At 40.3% G+C, this 27,100-nt stretch overlaps 1 protein-coding gene across 12 annotated transcripts in view; it reads right to left on the bottom strand.

The window, feature by feature from the left end:
- Positions 1 to 27,100, bottom strand: part of NEO1 (neogenin 1) — a 248,171-nt gene that overhangs the window by 7,791 nt on the left and 213,280 nt on the right. For 5 of the 12 annotated variants that reach the window (XM_082386912.1, XM_082386909.1, XM_082386908.1 and 2 more), the window contains 9 exons: positions 24,368 to 24,543; positions 24,149 to 24,287; positions 22,165 to 22,272; positions 20,138 to 20,332; positions 16,320 to 16,388; positions 11,493 to 11,640; positions 6,993 to 7,231; positions 6,322 to 6,414; positions 2,692 to 2,850 (listed from right to left, as the gene is read on the bottom strand). In XM_082386912.1, coding sequence (XP_082243038.1) covers positions 2,692 to 2,850; positions 6,322 to 6,414; positions 6,993 to 7,231; positions 11,493 to 11,640; positions 16,320 to 16,388; positions 20,138 to 20,332; positions 22,165 to 22,272; positions 24,149 to 24,287; positions 24,368 to 24,543 — 1,326 coding nt within the window. Of the gene's footprint in view, positions 1 to 2,691; positions 2,851 to 6,321; positions 6,415 to 6,453; positions 6,537 to 6,992; positions 7,232 to 11,492; positions 11,641 to 16,319; positions 16,389 to 20,137; positions 20,333 to 22,164; positions 22,273 to 24,148; positions 24,288 to 24,367; positions 24,544 to 27,100 lie in introns of those variants that run through there. The other 7 variants (XM_082386919.1, XM_082386911.1, XM_082386913.1 and 4 more) reach the window with 6 other exon arrangements.

Raw genomic sequence — 27,100 nt, 5'->3', positions numbered from 1 at the left:
GGAGGATACCAGCTCAGGGCCATAGGCTGCACCAGGTAGCCTGAAGGAGGGCCTCCCTTGATTCCTAGAGTCCTCAACCTTATCAAGGAAAATAAATGCTTTTAAGCAGTAATGCATGAGCAACCTGCAGAAATCCAACCTTTCCCTGCCTTTGTTGCTGAGATAGCAATGAATCTGTTCCCTTGGGCTCTCAGGAGATGGGCCATGGCAGTCATGAGTGCTACTCCCTTAACTTAAAGGCCTTGGGTCCCAGCAATGAGGGACTCATACACCCTCCCCAGGTGTTGAGAGCCTGGCTGTGATAACCCTCCCAGGCCTAGGTCACTTCTCGTCCTTTCCAGGGTGCACTGAGGATCCCACTTCTTATGCTTGCTCAGGTCAGCTATCGCCACACCTGGGGAGCTGCTGGTCCCACCCTGTGTGATCCTGGGCCGGGTGGAAGCTGGTTAGCGAGGGTAACAAGGATGAGGAGAGAGAGAGCAGGCTCTAGCCTGGACCATGTCAGATTGTACTGGCAGATATGTTAGGTCAGCTCTGGGCACACAGGCCTACCCTGGATGCCTCAACTGCCTTAATTTGATGCATACGCTTCTGAGGGCCAGAGATGGTGGGAAACGTGAAAAAGGAAAAGAGGGTTGCCTACATGAATCAGAGTGTGGAGCAACTCCAGAGGGCACCAGCACACTGTATTCTCTGTGAAGGGTGTGCCCTGAAATTGTGCAACACCTCTGGCCCACGAGGGAAACTATGCTGTAACTAAAACTTCTGCTTTGGTGAGGGACCTACTTCCTGACTGACCTCTCAGAGTTGTCTAAGACACACAAAGTGCACAGTGGCCGAGCGCTTGGGCAAGTGGAAAGCACGCTTTCTGCATCAGGTGGTAGTGACATAGTAAACGTCCAAGGAAAAGACACAGCCAATGCCCTCTAGAGCAAAGACGGCCCTGGACAAGGTCTAGTCATGCCAAGCCCATATCTACAGGTCTGTGGTAACACTGGGCTCTAGAAACACAGGAAAACACAACAGGAGGAGAACTTTGATCACTTCTAGATACCTGCTCTACATTTCAAATCCATCTTCAGTGGCTCCATTACAAGTTTTACCTTCTTTTATCTCCTCTGGTCATTAAAACAAGGAGCCCTTTAGTGGTACAAATAGTTACTTTTCCTCTTTTTGCTTTCTGCCTGAATCCATACAGAACCAAGCTTTTATCAACACTGGACCACTTGGACAAGGGGTGGGCGGGAGCCCTATGCTTCTTGCCAACCTTCAACCCCCTCCTTGTCCAAGAGGGAGGAGGAGGGGGCTGATCTGACTGGGAAGACCCTGCCATGCACTTAGGTAGGCCCATATCCCAGCGGGTGAGGTCTTTCTGCATTAAAAATGGAGAAACAGAGTCAGGACACAAAAACCACTTTCTAAGAGCAGGTTTGGAGGGCTGCTTTCTTGTCTGTTCTATCTGAGATTATGTCTGTGAGGCAGCCTTTGGTTCTCCATAGCCTCCTGTAGACTGTCTTTCCCTAAAGGCAGGACCCCACACCTGGATTTGGAGGGAGGGAGAGGCCAATTTTAGACATGAGTTCAAGCAGCATTCTCCAAACCAAGTAAAGGTTTGGGAGTAGATAACTTTCAGAGTTATCAGGCATCTCTTAATAAGCTTTGACCTCCATTTGATGCTTTGGGTATGTTTATAATGGATCAAAACGTAAAGGAGGAAGGGATGTTACTGGCAACCCAAGCTTCCAGCATGAAGTTTTGAGGTTCTTTTAAAATGGAATTCACTTGAAATTCCCTATTTTCCAGAACTACCAAAACTTAGTTCTACTAGTAACATATGTAAATATTAAAAGACAAGTTTCAGATGATGGAAAAAGAGTACATTGTATAGATGAGAAATGGTTTTTTTTTGCACCTTAAAACTGAGAAGATGGAAATTAATTTTCAATTAATGAGGAACAGTATTTATTCCATTTGCTGTCCTCTCACCTTCACTTTTTCTTCCTTAAAACTGTTTTGATAAAGCTGTTTCTTAAGATTTCCAAACTGGGGCATGTTAGTCTGGCAATGTATATCTTTAAATACACTGCAGATCGTCAGGCTAATTTCCTATCTATTTTTAGAGATGATCTATGCCTGTGAGCCCTTTCTAATTTCAGTCATCCACTAGGCAACCTGAGGTTTACAATATGCATAAGCTCAACATGGCCACTGGCCCTGCTGTCCCAGGTGTTGCTCTTACTTTGGAACACGGCAGAAGTAAGTAATTAAGACCCAACATTAGAACTACCTTATAGCTGCCCTAAGAACCTTCCCAACATTAGGCAAAGGCAACATCTAGTGTCTGAAAATCACCCAGAATACATTTTCCTTTCAAACTGGAGGATTAAAAAAATAAACAAACTGAAAATATGACAGAATTAAGATGCAAGGTGAGGAAACAAGACATGGTTATGTGATTAGAGTTACGTTTTTACCAAAACAACACCTTGCCCTAAGCACTTAAAACTTAGGGGAAAAAAATGGAGTGAATTTTATAGAAACAAATTTGAGTCAGTAACAGAAACGTTATGATAAACAAATAACACTGAAAAAAAATTCCAAATCGTTCTAAGCAGGGCAAGTCCTCCCCATTGCAGCCTGCCGATGCTTTTCGGAATGCTTTCCGCCTGGGGCTCCATCCTCATCTCTCACCTGTGGAATTGGCCCTGTCTGAAAGGGACATGGATGTGCCAATGGGCCATGAGCTGCCCGGGTGGTAGAGATGACTGCGAGCTGGAGAAGCGAGGCTGCTGGAGTGGAAATGATGGTGAGGGTTATCGAGGGAATGGATGGGATGGGCACTAATCACAGCTGTGAATGAACACAAGACAGAGAAATGCTTAACATGCTTGCACAGACACACACATATCACAGTTCAAGAGCAGTTACCCCGCGCCCCCCTCCCATACTGTACGACCACTTCCTTGGCTTTTTGGTGGCAGCTGGCTGAATTTGGACAATTAGCCATGGGTTTTACACTTGCTTTAAAAAATCAACACACTCCTATGCATACGTCTCTAGATATACACAGAAAGAAAAAACCCTGAAGATTTTTACTAAAATGTTAACAGTGATTATCTTGTGGGGAAGAGTGGTGAAGAATTTTTTAAAAAATTTCTTTTGGTTTATCTTTATTTTCCAATTCTTCTACAATAAATATGGATTATATGAGTTATTATATGAGTTATTAAAAATATCTACTTGAATATGTCATAAAATATAAATCCATAAGCAAACAAATGGTGGTTCGGGTATCTATTATTTTTTTCTCTTGCTTAAAAAGACAGAAGTCCCTTTTCCTTTGAGTATATTCCTAATTCATTCTGTCTTTTCTTACTTGCTGAATGAAGCATGAAATAGGTATTTATAGGCTGAATGAATAGTAGCTGTTTAATCAGTTTTCATCTTAAAAGGAATGCAAGTGGAACTGAACTCTTACGGTCCAATCTAGAACTAAAAGCATGAAACACAGGCCTAGGGCACCATCTCTTCCTGCTTCCAGTCTGGGAGCTCAGCCACATCCATTCACATATTAAAAGATAAATGGATTTTTCCTAAATTGCCTCTTTCCTTCCCACACTGGCTAAGGAATTCAATTTGCTGCATTTAGCAAACAAATCCAAATTTTCACACAGATGTTCCACATACAACTTTCTATGAAGACAAAGTGCTTCTTTAATGAGGCTTCATTATCGATCCCACAGATGCAAACAAACAAAATCAGAAGCCCAGTTGGGATATAAACTTTTCTTAGGTACTCCCTTAGAGTAGCTGGAGAAGCAGAATGTTTAACATCAAGATAACCAGCTCTAAATCCCCCAAACAGGTAAGCAGGCAGGGTTGGCTAGAAACACATGGGATCTTTTTATTCTTCCCTTTAAGCAAGGACTTCACAAACTTTGTGATAAAACTTAATTTGCCTCTGGAGTCTATTAAAATGTCTTGTCACCAAGAATCTCCCTAGATCTTTGGGGAGCCACTCAACATGACTTTGGTGAAGAAAATCCCAGTCAATAAAATAGAGGCCTTTATTCTGCAGCTTTCTCTTTGCCACGTGCAAACAAGCAGGTGGCACAACCAGCCAGGGACCCTGGAGCAGTGCTACCCCTCCCCCGCTCAAGGCCTGGGAAACTAATCCGGGGCTTTCCCTGCCTTCAGGGATCAGAAGCTGCAGGTGGTCCCTTGGAATAAAACACAACTTGGAAAACCTGGCTGAGGAGAGGTCTTAGGGCACCTTGGCAGTCAGCATCTCCTCCAGGGGAAGACAGGTAGTTTTCAGAAGTAGGGCGTTTCAGAATCAATGTTTTCCAGAATTAAGGCTAGGGTGAGGGGAAAAGCCTCCTGATTTTTATCTAAGAAGTGCAACTTGAAAGTGTTTTAGGTACAGAGAACTCTCACAAAAGAAAAACAAAGTTGACTTTAAGGCATTGCCAGTTTTTCCAAATTAAGTAAATTAAAAATGTGAAAGTGCCTGTCTAGAATACAGTTGGCAATCATTAGCTATTAGCTGAATCAGAATCCAATGCTTCTGGTGCAAGGCCTTTGATGGAACCTCATCCTGACACCACCAAGCCTTTCTCAACAGTGCTCAGACATTTAAAGCCATGGTAGGTGGATGGGGGATGCAGACTCCAGGGAATCCCAGCTTGTGAAAAAGGACTGAAGCCACGTGGGGAAAAGCATATCTCTAAACCTGAAGATCACAAGTATATTTGGGAACCTGGTTTCAGATTCTTGAATTAAAGAATCCACTCACTCATCCAACTGTTGAGGCACAAATTAAGTAATACTGTACATTTATGCATACTCCTTCCCACACCAAAAAAAGAAAAAAAACAGGAATGCCATCAACTAATACAGCACATCTTTTCTGTGTAACATATTTAAAAGTAACAAATCTAGGAATAGGGGTAGTCAAATTTTACAAGTTTTAAAAATAAGCCAGTTCAGGCAAGAACTAAAGTCTTATATAAAACAAACAAGTAAGTAGACAAGCTACCATCTTCTTATAAATCAAAAGCAACTGGAATGGAATAATTTACTCTTTTTGGACACTTCTAAACCTGGGGAGCCCGTCCAGGGCACCTCTGATGAGAGGGAAACCGGTTTTCCTTGCACACTTCCAAGTACAGGCCCCTCTTTTTTTTTATCATGGACCCTAAGCAAAAACTACTTTGTGCAGAAATGACCTATTAGCAAATCGGCCCTTTCCCTTTCAAAGCTGATTTTTAGAATCTCATGCAAGTGACAGCGTGTGTGCAGACATTTACACTCTCAGGGATTCCACCAGTTTCCAAGTATATGGTGCCATCTTCTGTGTGTAGGATATCTGTGATTATTTAAAATCTCTGTCACTTGTTAACAGGGACGGCTAACAGTTCTGAAATGGGACATCTTTTAAGAAATGAATAAAAATCCAAAAGCTCATTTAGGTTAAACTAAAAAGTGATCTTTCAGGATCTGAATCTAGGCATCTGACAGTGTTAATGTTTACTAACCTACTGTTCAGTCCAGAGCAAATAACTTCAAGATCAAATAGTTTTTTAAACTTGATATTGGTAGGCAGGTGGCTTCTTATCTCTCTAGAATGGCACAGAGGACCCTCAACCGGAAGTCCCATTGTGCCAGCTAATCTGAAAGGCTTCCCCACCTTGAAAACAGTAACAGGGAGAAGAAACACTAGTTTAAAAATATAATTGGTCTGTCCCATTGCTTTTTGGTTTTTTAATCATGACAGTTAACTTATTTTGAGTTTAAAATATTATTAAAGGAGGCTGGGCAATTTTCATGCTTATGAAAGTGAAGCATGGGTCAGATAAGGTTGAAAAATATTGCTTTAAAAACTCCATGCTGTCCACCTAAAACTCCTCTAAAATATAACGTCTATTAACTAAAAAAAAAATTCCGCAGGTGCCTATCAACACTGATTATGTATCGGGAAGCCTAAGGAATACTGTGACATCTAGCCATCTTCAGCCCCATCTCTCCTGCAGAGACTCGATGTACTTTTAAAGAGACTGGTCACTTCCCTAATGCCTGGGAGACTTGTGGAAATTGGCTTCTTAGCTTATTTGCACTGAAATTAAAGAAGCTACTTGCAAGAATAAACATTAATTGCAAAATATGGCAAATGTTTGATACTTATTCCCTCAAGGTGCCAAAGCTTTGGTAGATTATTTTTTGTGTTAGGATCAAGTGAGGTCAAAGAGATCATTGATAGTTGTTCCCCAACATGACTGGATAGATTGGCAGCCCTCGGGAAAAGACAAGCTTTTAACTTACGCTGGGGTGGCTGGGAGTCAAAGGGCATCATCATTTTTGGTCTCATTCCCCGCCTTCCAGCCAGTGTAGACATGCTGTCCTCTGATTCATGCCCTAGACATTAAATATGGAGGCTGGTTACAAACACGTGCCCTAGGCCAACGAGCAGCCTCAGCAGTAAAACATGTTCAAGTGGGGGATTCAGGACTCACAAACAACAATGGGACAAGGTGTTTCTGCAGAAAGTGAAATAAAGAGGAAAATGACCATTAGCGCATTACAGGAGTCCCTGTTGAGTCAACTCAGTTTACACAACGCTGACTACCATGCTTCACTGCAGGTCTGTGAGGAAGAGCAGCCAGACCAAGAACATGCTGAACACCACAATGAGAGCTGGGGTCCAACTGAAGGGACTGAATGAAATGCACAGACATAGGCTAGGTTGTCTCAAATGCTTGAATGTCAGGTTGGTGAAGCATGATGAGAGACGTAACAGAGCTAGAAGACTGTCTCATCTGGGTATAGAACCTCTCCCCCCTAACAAGCTAGCTATTCTTCATCAGAGGTTGATTCTGTAACACACATTTCTTTAACCCTAACCTCGTATAGGAATCACCAAATTAAGGCAACCTTACAAAATGGAAAATGGTTTAAATGAAAATAGTCTCCAAACATTTGGGAAAAACCTGCACCTCTATATGAATTCCGCCTTTGATGGATGTTGCTGTCCATGGAGTTGTCAACCGGTGTGATATCTTGAGAGTTACGAGGAATTGGAGTATCAGTCATGATGGGGTTTGGGTCTGGAGACTTATCAATGGGTTTCAGCTCCAGTCTCTCATGATGGATCCAGAGGTCTGGGGGTTTGACATCTTTGGAGTTCCCTTTGTACTTGTGGGAGCCATTCACTGATTTGCAAGCAGCTCGTTTCCTAGGTACAAAATTAAGAGGATTTTTAAAAGTAACTCTTGAATATTATTAGTCAAAAGGTTTGAATGATTAAAACTTCCCTTCTGAGAGATGCTTCAAGCAAAATCAGAAACAAACAAACAAGAAAAACAGAGTCAAGAAGTTTCCTTCTGGGAATAGTAAGTGTATCTCTGCTTTGTCCACATATATTTAGAGGTATGTACATGGGCATATTTGAATATTGCCTTGTGACTTTTTTTTTGAGTATAAACAGATTAGACAGCATTTTTGAATCAAATAATCTCTAAAGCAAAAGGTTTCTCCCCAAGTTTCCAATCAATAGAGAAAGGACCCCATTAACTAGAAATATAACAATGGAGTAGACATAGAGTCTGCTTATAAAGGAGGAAGGGAACTACATTTTAGGTAACTCAAACTAGGACCACCAACTGGGTAAAGTCAAGAATGGGGATGACAGTGTCGACTTTTCTGTGCCTTAGTTTCTCCGTTAAGTCACTCACCCAACTCAATAAGCATTTATTAGGTACCTACTGTATGTCAGGTCCTATGCTGGATTGCTGTACCCTCAGCACTTCTGGCCAAGTGAGGAAGACAGACACTGAACTATTATTTTTAAATGTTCTGAGCTTAATGAAATGCCAAGTGTTATAGTAACCTCTTAATAGCTGGACATACAGTGGACAGGAAAAATGTGAAGGAAAAAGTGACATTTAAGCTAAGACCTAAATGGGACAGGGCAGAAGGTGCATTCCAGGTGGTAAAATCAGATTATGTCAGAGCCCTGAAGCACACAGCAACAGCCTGGTGTGTTAGAGGGACTGTAAAAAGTCCTGAGTGGTGGGAGTGTATGAACCATGGGGAGAACGATATGAAATGATGCTGGCAAGATGGGCAGGGATTAGATCATAAAGGGCTTTTAGAGCCACGCCAAGAGTCTGAAGTTCCCTCTATGAGTAAAGAGAAACCCCTAAATGGTTTTAAGCAGCAGAGTAAGGAGATGAACTCTGAGTTAAAAATTTAAACCATCTGGGATGTGAAGAATGGATCTGAGGGGTAGGGGACAAAACAGGAGGGCCATTAGGATGCAACTGCAATGATCTCAGCCATGACTGATGGTGGCCTGGGACAGTGAGAATGGAGGAAAGAGGGAGATTTGGCGGTCATTTAGGAGCCCAAAATGACAAGACTTGGTGAAAAAATGGATGTGGGAAAGGATAGGAATAAAGAAACAAGAGAAATAAAAGATTATGCCGAGGTCTCTGGCTTAACCCATTTACTAACACTGGGGAGAAGCAGGTTTGACAGAAAAGATTATAAATTGTTTTGGACATGCTAAGTGGCTCTGAGACACTAAAGATGAAACATAAAACAGGTAATTGGTTCTGAGACTGAGGCAAGCCTGAGACTCAGAAGAGAGAGGCCTTGGCTAAAGAGAGAAATATGGGAGTAGCTGAAATTCAGAAGTAAATGAAGCCAAAGGAGCAGGTATCACTAGGAGAGAGCGTAGAAAGAGAAGAGAGTAATTCTAGGACCAGGCCCTGAGGAATGTCTGTATTTGATGGCTGAGTAGATTGGAGAGGCTGCGAAAAAGAACACACAATCACGGAATTCAAGAGAATGTTTCAAGAAGGAAGGAGTAGTTGACTGTGTTCAGTGTTGAGAGATTAAGATAAGGACTGAAAAATTTCCTTTGCCTTTAGCAATATGGAAGTCACTGGTGACCTCAGCAAAAGCAATTCTGCTGAAGCAGTAGGGGCAAAATTTGGATTAGAAAGGAATGAAGTATGAATGGGCAGTGAAAAAATGGACAAGTGAGTGTAGACAAGTATTCGAGAAATTTGTGGTGAAGGGAAAGATAGAGATTTGTAAGTGGTTGGTGGTAAGGACCACGCAACAGAGGAAGGGTTATAATTATTTCTTAAGATAGAAGAAGTTTGAGCACACTTACATGCTGAAGGGGCAGAGCCAATAGAGAGTGAGAGGTTAGCTGTGCTGGAGAGAGGGACAACCACAAGTACAAGGTCTCAGAAAGCAGGAGACACTGGGATCCAGACGGTAAGTGGAGAACTGGTCTCCGACAGGAGGAAGGGGGAGAAAATGATTATTCCCAACATGGAAAGGTTTTTAGATTTGATGGTGGTACACTGAGGTAGTTCTTGTCTGTTGAGAGTGAGGGGGCTATAGAGGGATGTGCTGAGAAACTACAAGGGGCTAGACTCTAAATACTCTGTCAGCTTTGAGGTTGTAAGAGTCTATAAACAACTACAACTGAAATGGGAGGTGCCTCAGGTATTAAAGAGGAAGAAAAGTACTAAGAAAAGCTCACATATTTTCGATGGTCAATGGAACACTTGGAAAGCAGGTCACTGGGGGAGGAGGAGGGGAAAGCTCTATGAAGACTTGATACAATTCTTTTAACCAAAGGGACACAAATTATAGGACCTGCAGATGCAAATACAGAGTACAGAGCCTATTACAAACTCATTTTCCTACCTCTCAATCTGAAGACTAAGTACTTTATTTTTTATTTACTTTGAATTTTAAATCCCCCCAAACATTAAGGAATTCTGTCATTTTGTTTTTTCAGATTCTTTTAAATAAAGATCTCAAGATGTCTAAAACTAGATGTAAAATCAAGTCCATAAAGATAAATGGGAAATGCTGGAAAAGAAGCTTATAGAAAAGTTGTAGCATAGAAAAATGTAATCTCTGAGGTTTTAAAGAGAAACAGTTTTCTACAATCAAAGGTAGGTAGGGAAAGCTGTAAGAGGCAGCAATCAAGAGGCTTATAAAGGGAGCCCCCATTCTCTTGGAAAAATGATGAATGTAAGCTATAGAAAGCTATTTTATTTGGGCAAAAGAAAGATTAAAAACATCACATAACCTACAGAAAATGACATAAAGCCATTACTAGTAGCAGTTAGATGGTAGCTTGTACTTGCCCTCTATTTTGAAAACAAACAGATTTATCGTTATTAAATACACGCATCCTTGCCTTGGGCAGACCAGGTCTGATGATAATCACACAGACATGAATTTCTCTTTTCTCTTTATGGAGCAATACCTCCATCTTACGATCCTTTAGGATACTGCAACTAAAGTTGTTCTATTACCCATACTGTGTTTTTGCTATTAGGGGTAACTCAAGAATCTCCTTTTTTATGGCATCTGTCTTGCTGGCCAGAGATAGGAGTAGAATATGACCTAGGGTCAAGGATTCTCTCAGGTTCAGGAGTGTAGGCTGTTATCAAGCACCACATTATGGAATCACCTTGCTATCTCCTCTAGACAATTAGCCGCAAGCCTCAAAATCCCAGAGGCGTTCAGAGCTCGAAGCCACCTGACCTCTCTGCTAATGTGATATGCTGATTCTAAGTAATCCTTTCTCGTTCATTTAGTCAATACATCTCTCCACCGCATTCCCCCCACCCCACCTCCTGCAGTCCCAACCTCAACTTCTACACTTGGTAGCACTTCTTTAAAAATACTCTTAAGCTTAGATTTAGAGTCTATGGTCTATGGTCTCCGTCCATCTCAGCTGACATTTGTGCCATGAAATTCCACAAACTCCTGTGCATCTGGTTCACTGTGTGCACAGAGACAGACAGTCTTCCAAAGGGGCCCCCAACAAGGCTGGACAGTGTCCACTTTCCTCTCCAGATCGATTGTCTACTTGGCTCTGTGACTTGAGAGGCTGAGTTAAATGAACTATATCTACATGGTAACTCTGTCCCTGGCTTCCAGTTGCTTTGGCAGGTAGAATGCACAGGCCAGACACCGGAAGGTAGGAGGTATTTTCTCTCCTGCCCCCTCACTGCTGGGCTACAGGTTGGCAGTAGTTACACTCCTGCCACCCCACACGGTTCCCGTCGCAAGCCCTCTCCCGCTGCTTCAGATCCCTGAAAACAGCTCTCTCTTCATCAGAAAAACCCCTCGCCCTTTTAAGGGTGATGGTGGCCTATCACTGCTGCTGGCCCTTGAACGCTGCTGCCTGACGCTAACCCCACCTAGGACGTTGTAAATGGTCCCTTCATTAAAGCCTCCCTCACCCCCTTTCAGTGTGCCACCTCTTTCCTGCCAGGACCCTGAATGACACACACTTAATAAGAGGAACCATTCTGCATTTCCTTTAAAAATATTTAAAACGTTGCTTTTCACATATTTTATGTTTTAACTCTGTGTACAGCTCCAGATACAGAAGTCACATAGAAGCAAAAGAATACATACAAAAAAATGTATGGGCTACAACTGGGGCTCCTTACTTTTTCTGGTGAGAAGTGGTACGCCTGGTGCAAAAGACAGCGACGATCACGACCACCACGATGGTGATGACGCCAACGGAAACGATGATGACCAGCAGCATGTTACTGTCTAGAGGAGAGGTGGGGCTTCCATGAGGGCTGTTACTGCCTGGAAAGGGAGAACCGTACGCTTGCTAGCATTAGAGAATTCTAGCATAAGGTCAGGCTACAGAACCGTCATGTGAGTATAGATACTTCTGTGAGCTTCTTGATGACAGTCATCACCGTGCCTTGTATAAAAGTGCCTCGTGAACGCGGTCATCTCCACTAGATTATGAAATCTAGAGAGCGGAGTTTCTGCCCTATGCACAGTACCTTGCACAAAGCTGGTGTTCAATAAAAGTTTCTCAAGTTATACTGAACACTGTGCTTGGACAAGTAAGGGCGTCTGTCTCCTGGTGTCTTATGTTGTATGTAAATTCATTTTATAGAGCACCATTTGTGAATCATTTTAGTTTTCTGACTTGCAAAACTATTTTAAAAATGTACATTCATAGAAAACAAAAGGTTTTTTCCAACATATAGATGTCTGCCATCACAAAAAAATTACTTGAAAAATAATGTCTCTCTTTTTATAAATACACAGTCTATGCAGAGTTAATTTTCTTATTCAGTTTTAGGAAAAAGTAAGTCTGTATATATGCATTAATTTGACAAATATTTATTGAGTGGTTACTACGAGCCAGGCATTGTTCTAGGTACTAAGGATGCAACAGTGAACAACAAAGATAGGTAGGGGTGGGGGCAGACAATAAACAAATAAGAAATTATTAGTTTGTAATAAGTGCTACGAAAAAATAAAATGAAGGTATATGATATAGAGTGACTGGGTGGCTATTTTAGATTGAATGGATGGGAAACGCTTCTCTGAGGAGATGGCATTTGGGCTGAGGTTTGAATGACATGAATGATCCCACCATACAAAGACCTGGAGGAAGAACATTCCATACAGAGGGAATAGCTAGTGGAAGGATCCTATGGCAGGAATGAGCTTGGCATGTTCAAGGAAGAGAAAGGCAGCCAGTATTGCTGAAGCAAAGAGAGATATGCAAAGTTAGAAGGAAGTGAGCAGAAAAAACATGAAGGTGAGGCTGGAGAGGTGTGCAGAGGCCACATCATTCAGGACCTTGAAGAAACAGATTTTCTTCTTCTTCTCCCTATTATTGTTCCCTCACTGCTCACAGGATGAGGCTCAGCTTTTTATCAAGGCCTTTTGTAGTCTTGTTCTTCCATTTTCTGAAACATAGTTCTTTGCTTCCCACCTCGTTATAAAAGTTATGCATGTTCATATTATAAAATATGGGAAATCCCTCTACACAGATCTAACCACCATGGATATATGACATCTTTTCTTCTAGTTACTCTCTCTTATTGCCCTAATAATCAAGCTGTACAATAACAGAATGAGCTGTTTTGCTTAACTATTGCTAGTGACTAAGTATTTAGTCACTAGAAGAAGTACTTAAGAAGAGTCATCCTACCCGTCTGGGATGTTGTGGAAGAAATTCCTACCATGAAGGTATGGCCTAGGAACCTGTGTTCTTAGAAAAGCTCCTAAAGTGATTCTCACATACAACCTGGCTTATAAACTTACGATCTAATCCAAACTATACTTATTGTGGGAATCCCTTCCATAACACTGGATTAGCGGACCTTTCACTTTTGATTCTATGATTTTATAGGCTACTAAGCACAGTCCTAAATGTGAGATAATTTTGACAGCTTAAGAGCTTATTCTTCTACATTTGCTTTAATCACTTTTGTCCTTCATTTCTGAGAAAAAAGTCAGCAGATAGACAACTTAAATTGTACACACTGACCTTCAACAAAATAACATTTTTATATTTGGGAAAGACTATGGAACTGGGAGCCAATACAATTAGACCATACTAGGGCTTTACATAAAACTTTTATTAACAGCAGTGCTGAGTTACTGGGTGGGCAAGTGGTGGGGCAGGCACTGCAAATCAGAGGCTGGGGAGCTGGGGTGTGGGAGGCAAGCAGAGGTGGTGGCGGCAGTTCTTTCCTGCATTCAACACAGACAAATTCTCATTTAATTGCAGTTGACCTCTAACTTCTGAGCTGGCCAAAAGCTCCCTTTTAAAATAGAGTAAGAATGAGCTGCCAATGGGAGCATCAACCCTCCTACCAGGGACATTAAGGCTCACCTGGACTATTGCAACAGCTTCCAAACCACTCTTTTCTGACTTCATACTCGTGACACCCAACTCACTCTCTGCTGTCGTAAGGGTAACAGTAGTAGATACTCAATAAGTGGAAGTCACAGTTTACCAGTAGTATCAGACATCTTACGTATGTTACTTACATGAGGAAGCTCACATTTCTTAGCATCAGCGCTTGAGCTTTTGACAGGCTGGTTCTAACCTACCTTCTCTAACACGAGACTCTCTATCCTGTCTCTAGGCAGTGTGATCCCTGGAGAAAGCAGGTTTTTAAAATTTTTTTTTAACATCTTTATTGGAGTGTACTTGCTTTACAGTGTTGTGTCAGTTTCTGCTGTGTAACAAAGTTAATCAGCTATAAGTATACATATATCCCCATATCCCTTCCCTCTTGCATCTCCCTCCCGCCCTCCCTATCCCACCCCTCTAGGCGGTCACAAAGCACCGAGCTGAGCTCCCTGTGCTATACAGCTGCTTCCCATTAACTAGCTATTTTACATTTGGTAGTGTATATATGTCAATGCTACTCTCTCACTTCGTCCCAGCTTATCCATCCCCCTCCCCGTGTCCTCAAGTCCATTCTCTACGTCTGTGTCTTTATTCCTGTCCTGCCCTTAGGTTTGTTAGAACCATTTTTTTTTTTTAAGATTCCATATATATATGTGTTAGCACACGGTATTTGCTTTTCTCCTTCTGACTTACTTCACTCTGTATGACAGACTCTGGGTCCATCCACCTCACTACAAATAACTCAGTTTAGCTCCTTTTTATGGCTGAGTAATATTCCATTGCACATATGCGCCACACCCTCTCTATCCATTCACCTGTCAACAGACACCTAGGTTGCCTCCATGTCCAAGCAGGCTGTTTTAAACTGTCATGCCTCCACACGTGCTTTTATTGCGTCCTAGGATGTTCAACCCCCTCCTCAACATTTAGCAATCTTCTCTGTGCCTTTTAAAATCTGGGTCAGAGATCATCTGTTCTACAAAGCTTTCTCTTTTCTCTATCAGGTAGTTTGTTACTCAATCCTCCTGCTCCTACAGCCTGTTACATAGAACCTGAACCTTTAGAAATATGTGTGAATAAATGAATGAATGCATAAATGAAAGATAAGACAAAGAAATAATTGCTTTTCTCACAGCCTTGAATATTATACTGTGGACAGCACAAAAATGTAACATATGCATCCCAGGAGGAGAAACTCATAAAGTCCTAGAACTCAGAGCCTAAAAATTTCTTGAGGGCTTCCCTGGTGGCGCAGTGGTTGAGAATCTGCCTGCCAATGCAGGGGACACGGGTTCGAGACCTGGTCTGGGAAGATCCCACATGCTGCGGCGCAACTAGGCCCGTGAGCCACAACTACTGAGCCTGCGCGTCTGGAGCCTGTGCTCCGCAACAAGAGAGGCCACGACAGTGAGAGACCCGTGCACCGCGATGAAGAGTGGCCCCTGCTTGCTGCAACTAGAGAAAGCCCTCGCATAGAAACGAAGACCCAACACAGCCAAAAAATTTAAAAAATAAATTAATTAATTAAGAAAAAAAGAATGAGGTTCTCATTTAAAAAAAAAATTTCTTGAAGCAAGCAAATTTGTCTGGCTCTCCTAAGAACTGGCTGATTTCACAGAAGTCTGGGCAATACCACTTTTTATTTAAATAGATACTGGAGACTGAGATAATTTTATTTCCACAATTAGATCAGGAGTTTCCAGAGGACTAGAAACTCTTTTCCTTTCTCTTCCATATGTTTCTTTTTTTTTTTTTCTTATTGGAGTAAAATTACTCTACAAGTGAGGAGACAGTAAGGGTCATTTCTAGTAACTACTTTTGTGGACATTTTGCCATCCTGGATTCCCACATCTGGTATAGAACCCCATGCCTTTCAGGCTGCGTGTGACAGTGGAAAGGGCACAATCTGAAGTCAGAAGACCTGGGTTTTGGTTCTAGGACTTCCAGAATATGTGGGTGGATCCAGGCACATTACCTCTCCGCTGAGTCTCTTAATGTATAAAATGGGAATAATGATACTTGTTCTCCCTGCCTCACCACGGTGTTATGAGGATCAAATGTGATTTCATGTGTGAAAGTAACTTACAAATGGTGACGTTCAGTAGAGAAGTAGGTGTCATCATTTAAGTAATTAGAAAGCATCAGCTCTTAGGATGGCTTGGAGACTGGTAATAATTTTTTAGAATTCCCAAACTAAAAACACTGCAGTAAGTAGTGTGGGGAGAAATTATTGATTCCAAAGCATTTCTCTGCCTTGTTCTAGATGATAGCTAATCCCACTAAAGGGTTTATTTTTGAAAGCAAGATTCTAATTATTTTCTAGAGGCAGTGGGCAAAAGGAAGACTTGTTTGTTTAGAATTATTTTAAGCTGGATATGTGGGGAAACAATTTTATTTCTGGATCCTATAATGAATGAGCTTACAGTAATTCAGCAAACATTTGCCAGAAAATGCCTAAAGCCAGCTCTATTAAATAAAAAGAAATGAGTAACATGCTATAATCCACCACACAGGAGCTACAAAAAACATTTTAAGATTTCAAGCACAACTGCATCATGCCCATAGGAGGCCAAAAAAGCCACAGGAAGGGCTTTACCGCTCATCGGAGGTTTGTAGTCGGATCCTAGGTCTGGCAGACGGCTTCCTTTCCCTGCAGACCCTGAGGCTGAAGAAGAAGAACTCATGTCAATAACAACCCAATCCATTGGTGTGACAAGTCTACTTCACAGCTAGTGAGTGTTTTCTACAAAAAAAAAAAATATTTTCAGTCTACTCTGTCCATGAGAAAAGGAAGTAGCACGCACACAACAGGGGAAAATATAGCCTATTTGTGCAAAACAAACTAAGGTATAGCTTTCTATGCAATGAGGCATCTGAAAGGCTGACACCCTTGTTCCATGGCTGTATCTAGGGTGTAACAAAGCTGCCCCTTGCTGTTAAGGTTTCTCTAGCCCAGGAAACATTTGCTGAAATACTACCCAGAGCACTTATGGCAAAAGTAGCTTCTCGTGGAAAAGGGACTAAGGGGACCAGTTAGGCTAACTTCTGCATTAAAGAAATGGACTCTTCCAAGGGACCGGCTATGTTGATCTGGCCTAGTGGGTGTCAGTAGTATTTGGATTCTTTTCTCAAAATATAAAGCTGCCTTTCCAAATATAAAGTTACTCTAAGCGGGAGCAGGAAGGCAACTGGACGTTCAAACTGGGTTCTCAGTTCTCGCTCAGTCAACCTAAATATCCAAAGATAAAAAAACAGTCTTCCCTCTAGTTGCTCACAAAAGACACTGTCTCCTAATCCATCATCATGGAACATAACAAGTGAGGCTGCTGACCTTGGGCTTGGGACCACCTCATAAGCAGGCCTCAGAAAACACAAATATCAGTTTTTTAGAAATTTATATTCTTGGTCTTGAATTTTATTCTTCACATTTATAGAAAAAGCTGCCTTGTAAAGCAAATATAAGGAGTCCGTCCCCAGTAAAGCAAAGGTATTCCTCAATCCAAAGTCTGGGGCCAGAAGGCAGTCTCATACTTCTTTTGAAGAAGTTTGCAAGAACTGCAAAGTAGAGCTGTTCCACATAGTTAATACAGCACAGTGCATAACAGACTGCCTGCACCGGAACACTGGCTCCATCATGCACTACCTGTTTGACTTTTGGCAAGTTATTTAGCTATTATTTTTGGGTTTTAGTTCCCTCATTGTAAAACAGTGATAATAGTGGTACCTACTTCATGAAATGGTTGTGAGGATTAAATGCAAATTTAATCCTATAAAGTATTTTGAATACTGCCTGACACACAGTAAATGTTCAATAAATATTAACTACTAAATAAATCTTTAGGGAAGAATACTATCTTATCCTTTGCAGAGGTAAAGAGCATGAAGCTTCAGAAAACACTTATAAATGAGAGTTATTTCTACAAAATAAAGCTTGACTGGAAATGCGTAAACCAGACGTGTTGCTGTAAAACATTACAGCTAATATCAAGTACTGCTATAAATTATCAGACTTGGAGGAAATGGAAGAAATTAAAATCTGAAGGTTTCTGTATGTAGTTCATTTAACGAACTACATTCATTTCATTTCTAGAAATGAAATCAGTATTTTCTATGTTTCCAGAAGCTCAAAACCCCCGAAGGTAACAGAAGTTCTTGGGTATCCACAAGGGCATATTCTAGAATTTAACTCACAGTCCTTGACCCTTTCCCATTGTCCATACTCATTACTTTATCCCTTTACTTCTGATGCCGTCATTCCTCCCAAATGGCACACACCATATGTCAAGATTCCAGTTTTTCTTTTCACTGTGATAAGCTGGCAGAGATGAAACAGCCCTTGTAAGGCTCTTCATATTTAAGTGTACTTATTTGTCAGGTAGCCCACATTTAAGCCAAACTATCCAGAGTAACATATTATGTAAATAATCGCCAATGAACACACTTTGCCAAGAAACCGATTGGCTTAATTCCTATATTTCTTAACATTTTTCCTTTATATTTAACCTATGAACAAGAAATTCCAGGGATTAGTCAAACACCAAAAATAAATATGGGCAAAGAATTTTAAATACCAAAGGTGCGGTGTAGCTGAGAATTGCACCCTGGCTTATGGGGTGAAGTGAGGGAAGAACAGTGAGCACATTTATATTCTGTGCATATTCAGTATAGTTACTTTTTTATTCTCATGCTTAAGTCAAAGGTTCTACCATGATTAGGGTGCCTTACACACAGACACACACACACAGACACAGAGGTATGTTTGCAGTTTCTCTAACATACAACAAAAGGCTCATTGAATGCAAACACATTTCCAAAGCCCTAAAACTTGAAACTTCAAATTCTGAATCTTCCTTGCCATTAACCAAGATCCAAAGACTGTATTTCTAGTAACTACTCCTAAAGAATAAAAGCAACCATCAAATTTACTTTTACTGCTCTTAGTATAGAAAACAGGTACCAACTTTAGCTGACTTCCCAGAGATGAAAATCACAAAGTATAGTTACCTCTCCACCATAGCAATTGCAGTGAAGAGACTACACTGACAATTTCAAGAATGGTGACACTGAGGCCCAAGCTTCCTAAACTTCCACTGTAAACTGTCTCTATCCTCTTTTAAAATAAGCAGATATATTTAAGAGAAGAAATGGAAAAACAGCTCTGAATTAAGCTTACAACAAGAGAATAGAGACCACTAATTTTGTCACAGATAATCATACAATTCAGTAGGGTACATCTGTAGATTTTCTGTTGAGGGGAGGAAAAGAGGGTATTCACTGAATTTGATTAAATTTTTCACTTAGAGATGTTAATAAAATTCTAGATGCTACAAACATGACAAATTGGTATGCTTGTTCTCATCATGGCCCAAATCCCTATCTGTGTCACAGAATTTCAGTATCTTAGCGCAAATGATAATCTGGCCCACATTTAAGGCCAATCTCCTACAGCTGCAGAAGTCTGACTCAGTTTTTTTCCTGCCAGTCTATTTAGCTCCTAAGGATCAATAGATTCCCCAACTTTTCAGATACTCCAAGTGCCACAAACATGGACTCAACTCTACTGTGGCCAATAAATATTTGATTTTTAACACATGGTACTGGTACTGATTTTCAGGAAAAGGAAAAACCAAAAAAACCAAAAAGCTAATAATAGGTCACAAAAGAGAGGAAAGGAAAGAGAGGCCATCTACTCATTTACCTTGATCATTAGCCATTTTATCAGAGGAGTCCGCTAACAGGCCAAGCACAGGGGAAGAAAAAAACAAGAGCAAGGATCACAAGCTTTGAAGATGGGACAGGCAGAATTTTTAAAGGAAAAAATAAAACCCCACAAACTTCCAAACACGTTGAGTCTTGTTTTTCATACTAACAGAAAAGAAATCCATGTATGGTTTCCATACTTCCAGACTCAGTCCCCGACTTACTTTTATTCCTAAGCTTACTTGGTTCAATATTTTACCTTCACTTTCTTATCTAGAGTTTTCTCTAAAGGGCCCCTTTTAGTCTCTTTCTCTCTACAAAGGTCCATGAATAAGCCTTTCAGGTTAAGAGCCTGCATGTGTTGAAAGAGAATCATCCATCACAATAAACATGCTACTCTGCTGTATGGGAACCAAGAGAATCCCATCTGATCTGACTGGTAAGAACTTTTAGATCACTGCGATTCATCTGCCTCAAACAGCCCGAAGTCAAGAGTTCCCCTGTAAATTATATGGTTAGGTCAGTAACCTAGGGAACACTGATTTGGTAGTCAGTGGGTGGGATCATTTTGAGATAAATGCTCACACTGTGGCTCATAAGCACACCATCAGGACTTCCTGTATCATCCACAGTCTCTACATGCTAAAGTGACATGTGCATGCATAGCTCCACTCAAGAGACACACAATGAAACACTCTGTTTGGGAGGCTTTACCTTTGGGTGTTCTGAACTGGACAGCTTCAGACATGGGCCCCATGCCCTTTGAGTTCCGAGCTTGGATTTTGAAGTAGTATGGTGTGTCAAGTGTTAATTCTTGTATCTGGTGAGTCAGCCTGTTTCCCACAACAGGCTCAATAACCCAGTCGTGTATCTCTGCATTCACATCCGTACTGTAATATATGATGTAACCTATCCAAAGGAATTAATGGGAAAAGAAATCTTATTCCTGCTTTTTCTTTTGCAATCAGTTAAGTCAATAAAGATATATGTTACAGCATATACAAATAGAGAACTAGTTACAGATTAAATTAGCAATGGTAAAATGCATTTTAAATGCTACACTAAACATAATATAGAGAAAACCACAATTTCAACAGTGCCAGACTGTAAATTACCATCTATATCTGCAGCTGAAATAATAAAAGTAAAGATAAAAATATAGGGTTAAATATTCTCATAAGCTAGGAAATTATATAAGGAAAATAACCTAATCATCATTCCAACATCCTATACTTCAAGGGTCTACAATTAACTCAATGCAGTTTTGAAAACTAGTAACTAGTAACGTCCTGACAATACTATATATATATTTTTTTAAATTTATTTATTTAATTTATTTATTTTTGCCTGCATTGGGTCTTCGTTGCTGCGTGTGGGCTTTCTCTACTTGTGGCAAGCAGAGGCTACTCTTTGCTGTGGTGTGCAGGCTTCTCATTGCGGTGGCTTCTCTTGTTGTGGAGCATGGGCTCTAGGCGCATGGGCTTCAGTAGTTGTGGCACGCAGGCTCAGTAGTTGTGGCTCACGGGCTCTAGAGCACAGGCTCAGTAGTTGTGGCGCACGGGCTTAGTTGCTCTGTGGCATGTGGGATCTTCCCGGAGCAGGGCTTGAACCTGTGTCCTCTGCATTGGCAGGTGGATTCTTAACCACTGCGCCACCAGGGAAGCCCCACGATGCTATTTTAACTCTCACCAATGTGATTTCCCAGGAGAAAAACTCCTAGGAGATGCGCAGCCACCTCTGCTAAATTCTCCCAAACTTGGGGTGGGTAAAGTCACAGTGAAACGTCACCTGATATATCCACCAGAGGGCACTCAATCTCCATGGTTGAGGCAGGAAGAACCACAACCACAAGCCTACCTGACCTACACAGTGCAAAAATGCACTGCATCATTACTGGTTTTAAAGACAAAACAAAATGTAATCCATGTCAAGTCATGCTTAATTCCTTTATGGAAGAGGCACATTCTAAAACCTAAATTAAAAATTTCATAAAGACTTGGGATTTATGGAAAGGGATTCCTATTGAAAGCCAAGGCAGGGCAATGCTAAGAAAGGCCTTCAGTTTCCTTAGGCTGCCTTATTCATACAAAGAAACTTCAGGAGGCAAACTCCTACTCCACAACATACACCTACCTGGAGCAGAGGCAGGTTTTCCCTCCCTGATAAGGCCAAGGAAGGCATAGTGCCCTCTACTCTGAAAAAATTCAAGGTCCCTTCAAAGGCCTAAGCCAACTGGGACTTTTAACTCTAGTTGTAAGAGCACAGGAAGCTGAAGTAGCAGCTCTGGGTGAAAAAAGAAACTAAAAGCCTAATGGGTTTTTTTGGCTTCTGGGTAAAAGAACTGAGTTTATATTTATTGGGTATTATCCTGTAGAATTAGGCAGGGTCTTTAATCTCAAAGCTGGTCATCTAGTCAGAGATAGAGAAGAACAGCTTTCCTGAGGAAAATAAATATGTCCATAAGTTCCACTATAACCAAAGGCTGTCTAGTGCAACCCATGACCTTCAGACTTTCATGCAACATGGGTCAGAACAACCAGCTAGTGAATCATTTTTATGTCACTAAACAGCACGTCCTTGCTCCACCTTCCAGGACCATCATGACTCACAGCACCTCATAAAATGGCCAAGACAGCCTTAAGACCCCCACTTCTCCTAACAAGGAGGCACTCTCCTGGAATGCTTCTGCCAGGCAGGGACAGGGAACAGTCACACACTCAGAGTCATCTTAGGCCTCTTACCTGTAATTTTGCCATTGGCTTCAGAGGGAGGCTGCCAATTTACAATTATGGTCCTAGGTTTTCCCTCTTTACTCACAACTGTCACATCCTTGGGTGGAGAAGTAGGAACTACAAAATAATAATACTTTCAGTAATTCCCATCCATTTCAATTTAATTCACCCTTTCCTCAACCCTTTCCATTTAGAAGGCACAATGAGGGGCAGAGGCAAAAAAGATAAAGCCTCCTGGCTTCAAAGAATTCATTGTCTATCTATAAATAGCTCCAATGAAAAGAAGAATATGCAAAGTACCAAAGAGGAAATACCACACCATGAGGATACAGAATAGGCATCCAGATGGGGAGGTCAGGGATATACAGGCTAGTTAGGGAAATCAAAAGACATTTGTAGTCCCTGCTTGATAGATCAGGAGACTGAAAATGAGAAATGTTATATAATGTGCCCAAGATGACATTTTCCCCCCAATTTGGATTGTTTTGTTAGAATACTTTTAAGTATAAAGTAACTTTCTCTCTACCTATAGTTGGCTCTCTAAACCAAATACAATGTTTGAAAACCACCATTCCCCCAAAGAATAAATGATTTACAAATTGATGCTTTTTTTTTTATGTTAAGTTTACGCTGAAAAGATACTGTCAACTATTGAAGGTTACTGCTCTGAAATGTAAAGCTGTTTATGGAACAGAAAAACCAATAAAATAAAAATGACAGTGCATCTGTATTTCCATGTTATGGCTGAAAACTTTTAATGTACTAGTTGGAAAATGAGCAAAGTAAGTATATCCTTAAATTTACTCTTCTCTTCCTAAAATACTGGAATTCTCCTAGTATAAAACGGAAGGCAGCCCAGTGAAATGCAAACTCCTGATGGAGTATCATTTATTACCTAATGGGCTGGAATGAAAGCACAAAGATATTCTTAAAACTGGCGAAGAAAGCAAACTCAAGGTCTATTTAAGCTTTTGTGCATTATATTTCTTTCTCTCCAAATCTATCCCCTTTTCTCTGCAGGAAATTCAACCAACTGTGAAGATAAAAAGACATTAGGGCCAAACCCAGTCTACAGAGACTTTATAGCTCCATTTTTTCCATTATTCATTTAAAAGAGAGAAAGAAATAGAAGGGTGGAATAGACAGAGCCTCCCAACGGTAACACACCTCCCCATGCTAGGGAAGTACAAGGGGCAGAAGGGTAGGTCTATAAGTGAGCAAAAAGCAAGCAAAATCTTAAAATTGGATGGCTTGCTTCCCCCTTGATTTACTTAGCTGTCTTTTTTCTTTCATGTTTACTTACAGACAAAAACCCTAAGAATACTCCAGTGGGAGATTTTATAAGACACTAACCAGTTCGCAAGAAAGCTCCTAGGGCAGGCTTGTGGGGCTCTGGTAAAGTGCTGAGGCTCTAGCAAGCATAGCATTGGTGAAAGGCAGGCCACTTCATCTTTTCTATCTCAATTTCCCAGTAAGGCAAGGTTAATAACCGTTAATTCCTTACATCTACACAGTGCTTTACAATTTACCATGTACTTTATTTACAGGGTACTTTATTTTACCCTATAAAGTAGGAAAGGCAGAGATCACCCCTCTTTTATAGATGGAAGAAATAGATTCAGAGAGGCTGGATGACCTGCTTATGATCACAGTCAATAGATGGTTGACCTTGGAATTGAACTCAAGTCTCATGACTCCTAAAATCTAGTACACTTTGCATTATATTGTCCTGCTATTTGCTGATGTTCTTGTACACGATGAAAAAACATAATTCATCAGCTGAAAAAGCAAACACTGAACTCCAGCTGTAGCTGCTCACTGTGTTCTGTAAATATGTCAATTCATGCACTCAATTCTTTCCTTGGGTAGTAAAAACAGGTGATGAGATGTCTTATGACTTGAGATATGGCCCAACATTAGCACGGACTTTCACTGGCTTTCACATCTTGCAAAGAGAAGAAATGCCATGTGACAAAGTTCTGACAACACATACCTAATTCAAAAGTGGTGCCATGTGCTGTCATACTCCATGTGCTTGATCTTCGACCTTTGGTCACCATCACAGAGAATTCATAGAGCGTATTTGGTTTTAAACCAGTCACCAAATAACTCAAAGTCGTTGCATTAGCATTCTGGAAATATATGAATCAAGAGCTTCAGAGTCAGAAAATATCAAGAATTAGGTTTTCAACCAGAACAAATGTGCCAGTACCTTATACTTGGTGTTTGCTGGGATGTTGGTTTTCCATCGGACTGTGTAGTATCGGGAGTCTGTAATCTTCTGGTGTTTGGGCAGTGAGTTGTCTGCCCATGTAATCCTTATGGTGTCATGACTCAGAATGGAAGCCTGAACTCCCACTGGTGGCATCATGGGAGTAGGATCTGGCACTGGAGTGTATGGAGCATTAATAACAAATAAATCAACTTCAGAAGTGTCTGGGTAAAAAGTAATTAAAAAATGGAAGTGGCATTTTAACATAAACAAAAATAAAAGAAAAGGGAAATGCAGGGTAATATAATGGAATGAAAGGTGAGAAATGGAGAAAGAGAAAGAGAATCCAGAGTTAACAGATAACCACCATTCATTTAAAAGAATATTTCCACTTGTGTTCTTTCAGGAAAAAATTGCAGGAAAGCATCTAGAGAAACAGTAATTAACTATTTTCTTCTCCTGTATTCTGTATATATATTGAATAAGTATATAAAATTTGGTAATCCAGTGATTATATTAATGTATTCAAACTTGAATTTTCTTTTTCCTAAGAAGTTTTCTTTAAATTACTTGAAAATTCTACCTCCTGTCCAAAAAGGATCAGTAAAAGATGAAAACTGCTTTTAACATCAAGGGTATTCTTTCTAAACAAATAACACAAAGCTCATGATCTGTTTTGATATTTCAGTGACTATGGTTGAATTTTGCGGACATGGCTTATCAATGGGTATCACTGGACATGTAGGGGTCCCTACTCTAAAACATGAGTCCTGAATATCAGCCAACAGCAACTTAGTCTGGCCTTGGTATTGGGCGTATCTGATACCCATGCAGGGTCCAGTTCAGATCTGCTGATGTCCTGGGTCTAGAAGAAGTGCAGCAACATGGCTCACATGCAAATAAAGCAAAGGGAACTCAAGGGCATTACTCTTCGTAGAGGAAAGGTAAGCTGACGCCACGCAGGAATATTTCCACACTTTCTCCAGTAGACTTAGAACAACCCACTGATGAATCCCAATCAGTTATGGGAAATGCCAGTTATTAAGGGTCTAAGTGACACAGCCTTTGAACTTTAGAAATCAGAGCACTTATTTGATAGAAAGGAAAGTCTATACTCATGTGCTGTCCTGCACCATATGCAACAGACACATTGTCTAAGCTTCATTGTCAAAACAAAGGCCAGAATGAGCACAAAGGCACCATGAGCCCACGGCAATAGAGCAGCATCCATTTGGGCTTTCCCAACTCTTGGCCAGTTTTCTAAGTATATACACACTGATTTATTTTAAGTGAAGGTTTTAAAGTGGGTTTCCCACATAGTTACAGTGACTAGTCCTTTCTATAACCTAAAATCTGAAATGGCATGGGCCTCGTTTATGAATAATTGCCAAGCTAAAGAAATAGTCTCCATTTGTGTATTTCCTACACAATGAAGACTAAAAATAACACAGGAACAGCATACGTTATAATCAAGGGCTTTGTTCAAAGATCAGGACACATGCCAATTAGTTACAGAAAAGGCACCTTCAGGTGCAAACATCACCAAGACTTCTTTGAGAACTTTTTTCTTATTTGTAACAACTCTTGGAAAAGATAACTAGGTTACATGACTTATGAACATTTCCCCTTGTATATTTCTAGCCATGCTATATTTTTAAGTCACATAAAAGAAAATAATTCCGAATTTGTTTTTTTTCTATTATAGACTGATTTAAGAAAGTAGCAAACCGCTTAAATATTCTTTTTCACCTTAACTTTTTTTCCTTTCTGAAATACCAAAGCTATCTTTAAGAGAACTTATAAATTGTAAGCACACAGGAGCAGAAGACAGGACAGAACTATCAAATATGTAGCAATGGTGCTGGTGTTTTTAAGTAAAAGCATAAAAAAAGGGGACAGATTATCTTTTTAAAACGAATAATGCCAAATCCATACTACTATGCAAAGTATCCAGAATACATAGCAGGCAATACAGATTCACAATTTTGAGAAACAAATAGAAAAGAGCATTTCTGAAAATGATAAATTCTTCGGTTTTCAGTACCCTTTAGAAAACTTTGCAATTCTAATATATTCACTTCAATGAACTTTCTCATTCAAATCTAAATCACGTTTTACATAATCTACAGAAATTTTACATCATTCTTTTAAAGATATTTTAAATAGATTAAATTACTAAGAAAAATAATAAATATTTGGTCTCTTTTGTAATAAATGTACAGTTGATCAAATGTATAGTACATATGACTTCATACTTTCTATAAATATAAAAAGCACATAGAAAAATACCGTCCCAACTAACTCAGGTGACTAATAAAAAAAATGTTGGATTCATCAGTCATATACATTTATTCCATCAGTAACCTATATATTTCCTCAGAGATATGGAGATCCTTTCATTTTTTTTCTCATTTTAGTTATAACTCACATGACCAAAAGATGAAAAATCATTTTTATTTCTCTCACGACTATGCTTTCTAGATCCCAACATATTAAAAACATGTGTTACACATTTACATAGATTTGTTTACATGACAGGACTGTTAACATTTTCTAAAAAGCAAAACAGGGATTCTTAGAACTTTCCATTTTTGAAGCCCATTTATTTTCCTATTTGAAGCCTGTACCCTAAATTGCCATATACTTTTCCTTTCACTGATACCTATGGGGTAGGCCTCATGCCAACATTCTACTTAAGCTGCTGGAAAAAATGCTGAAGACCAGAGATGCACG

The sequence above is a fragment of the Balaenoptera borealis genome (genome assembly GCF_965194805.1).
Source record: "Balaenoptera borealis genome assembly, chromosome: 3".
Lineage (NCBI taxonomy): Eukaryota > Metazoa > Chordata > Mammalia > Artiodactyla > Balaenopteridae > Balaenoptera > Balaenoptera borealis.
This window is presented reverse-complemented; position numbering and strand designations above follow the sequence as displayed.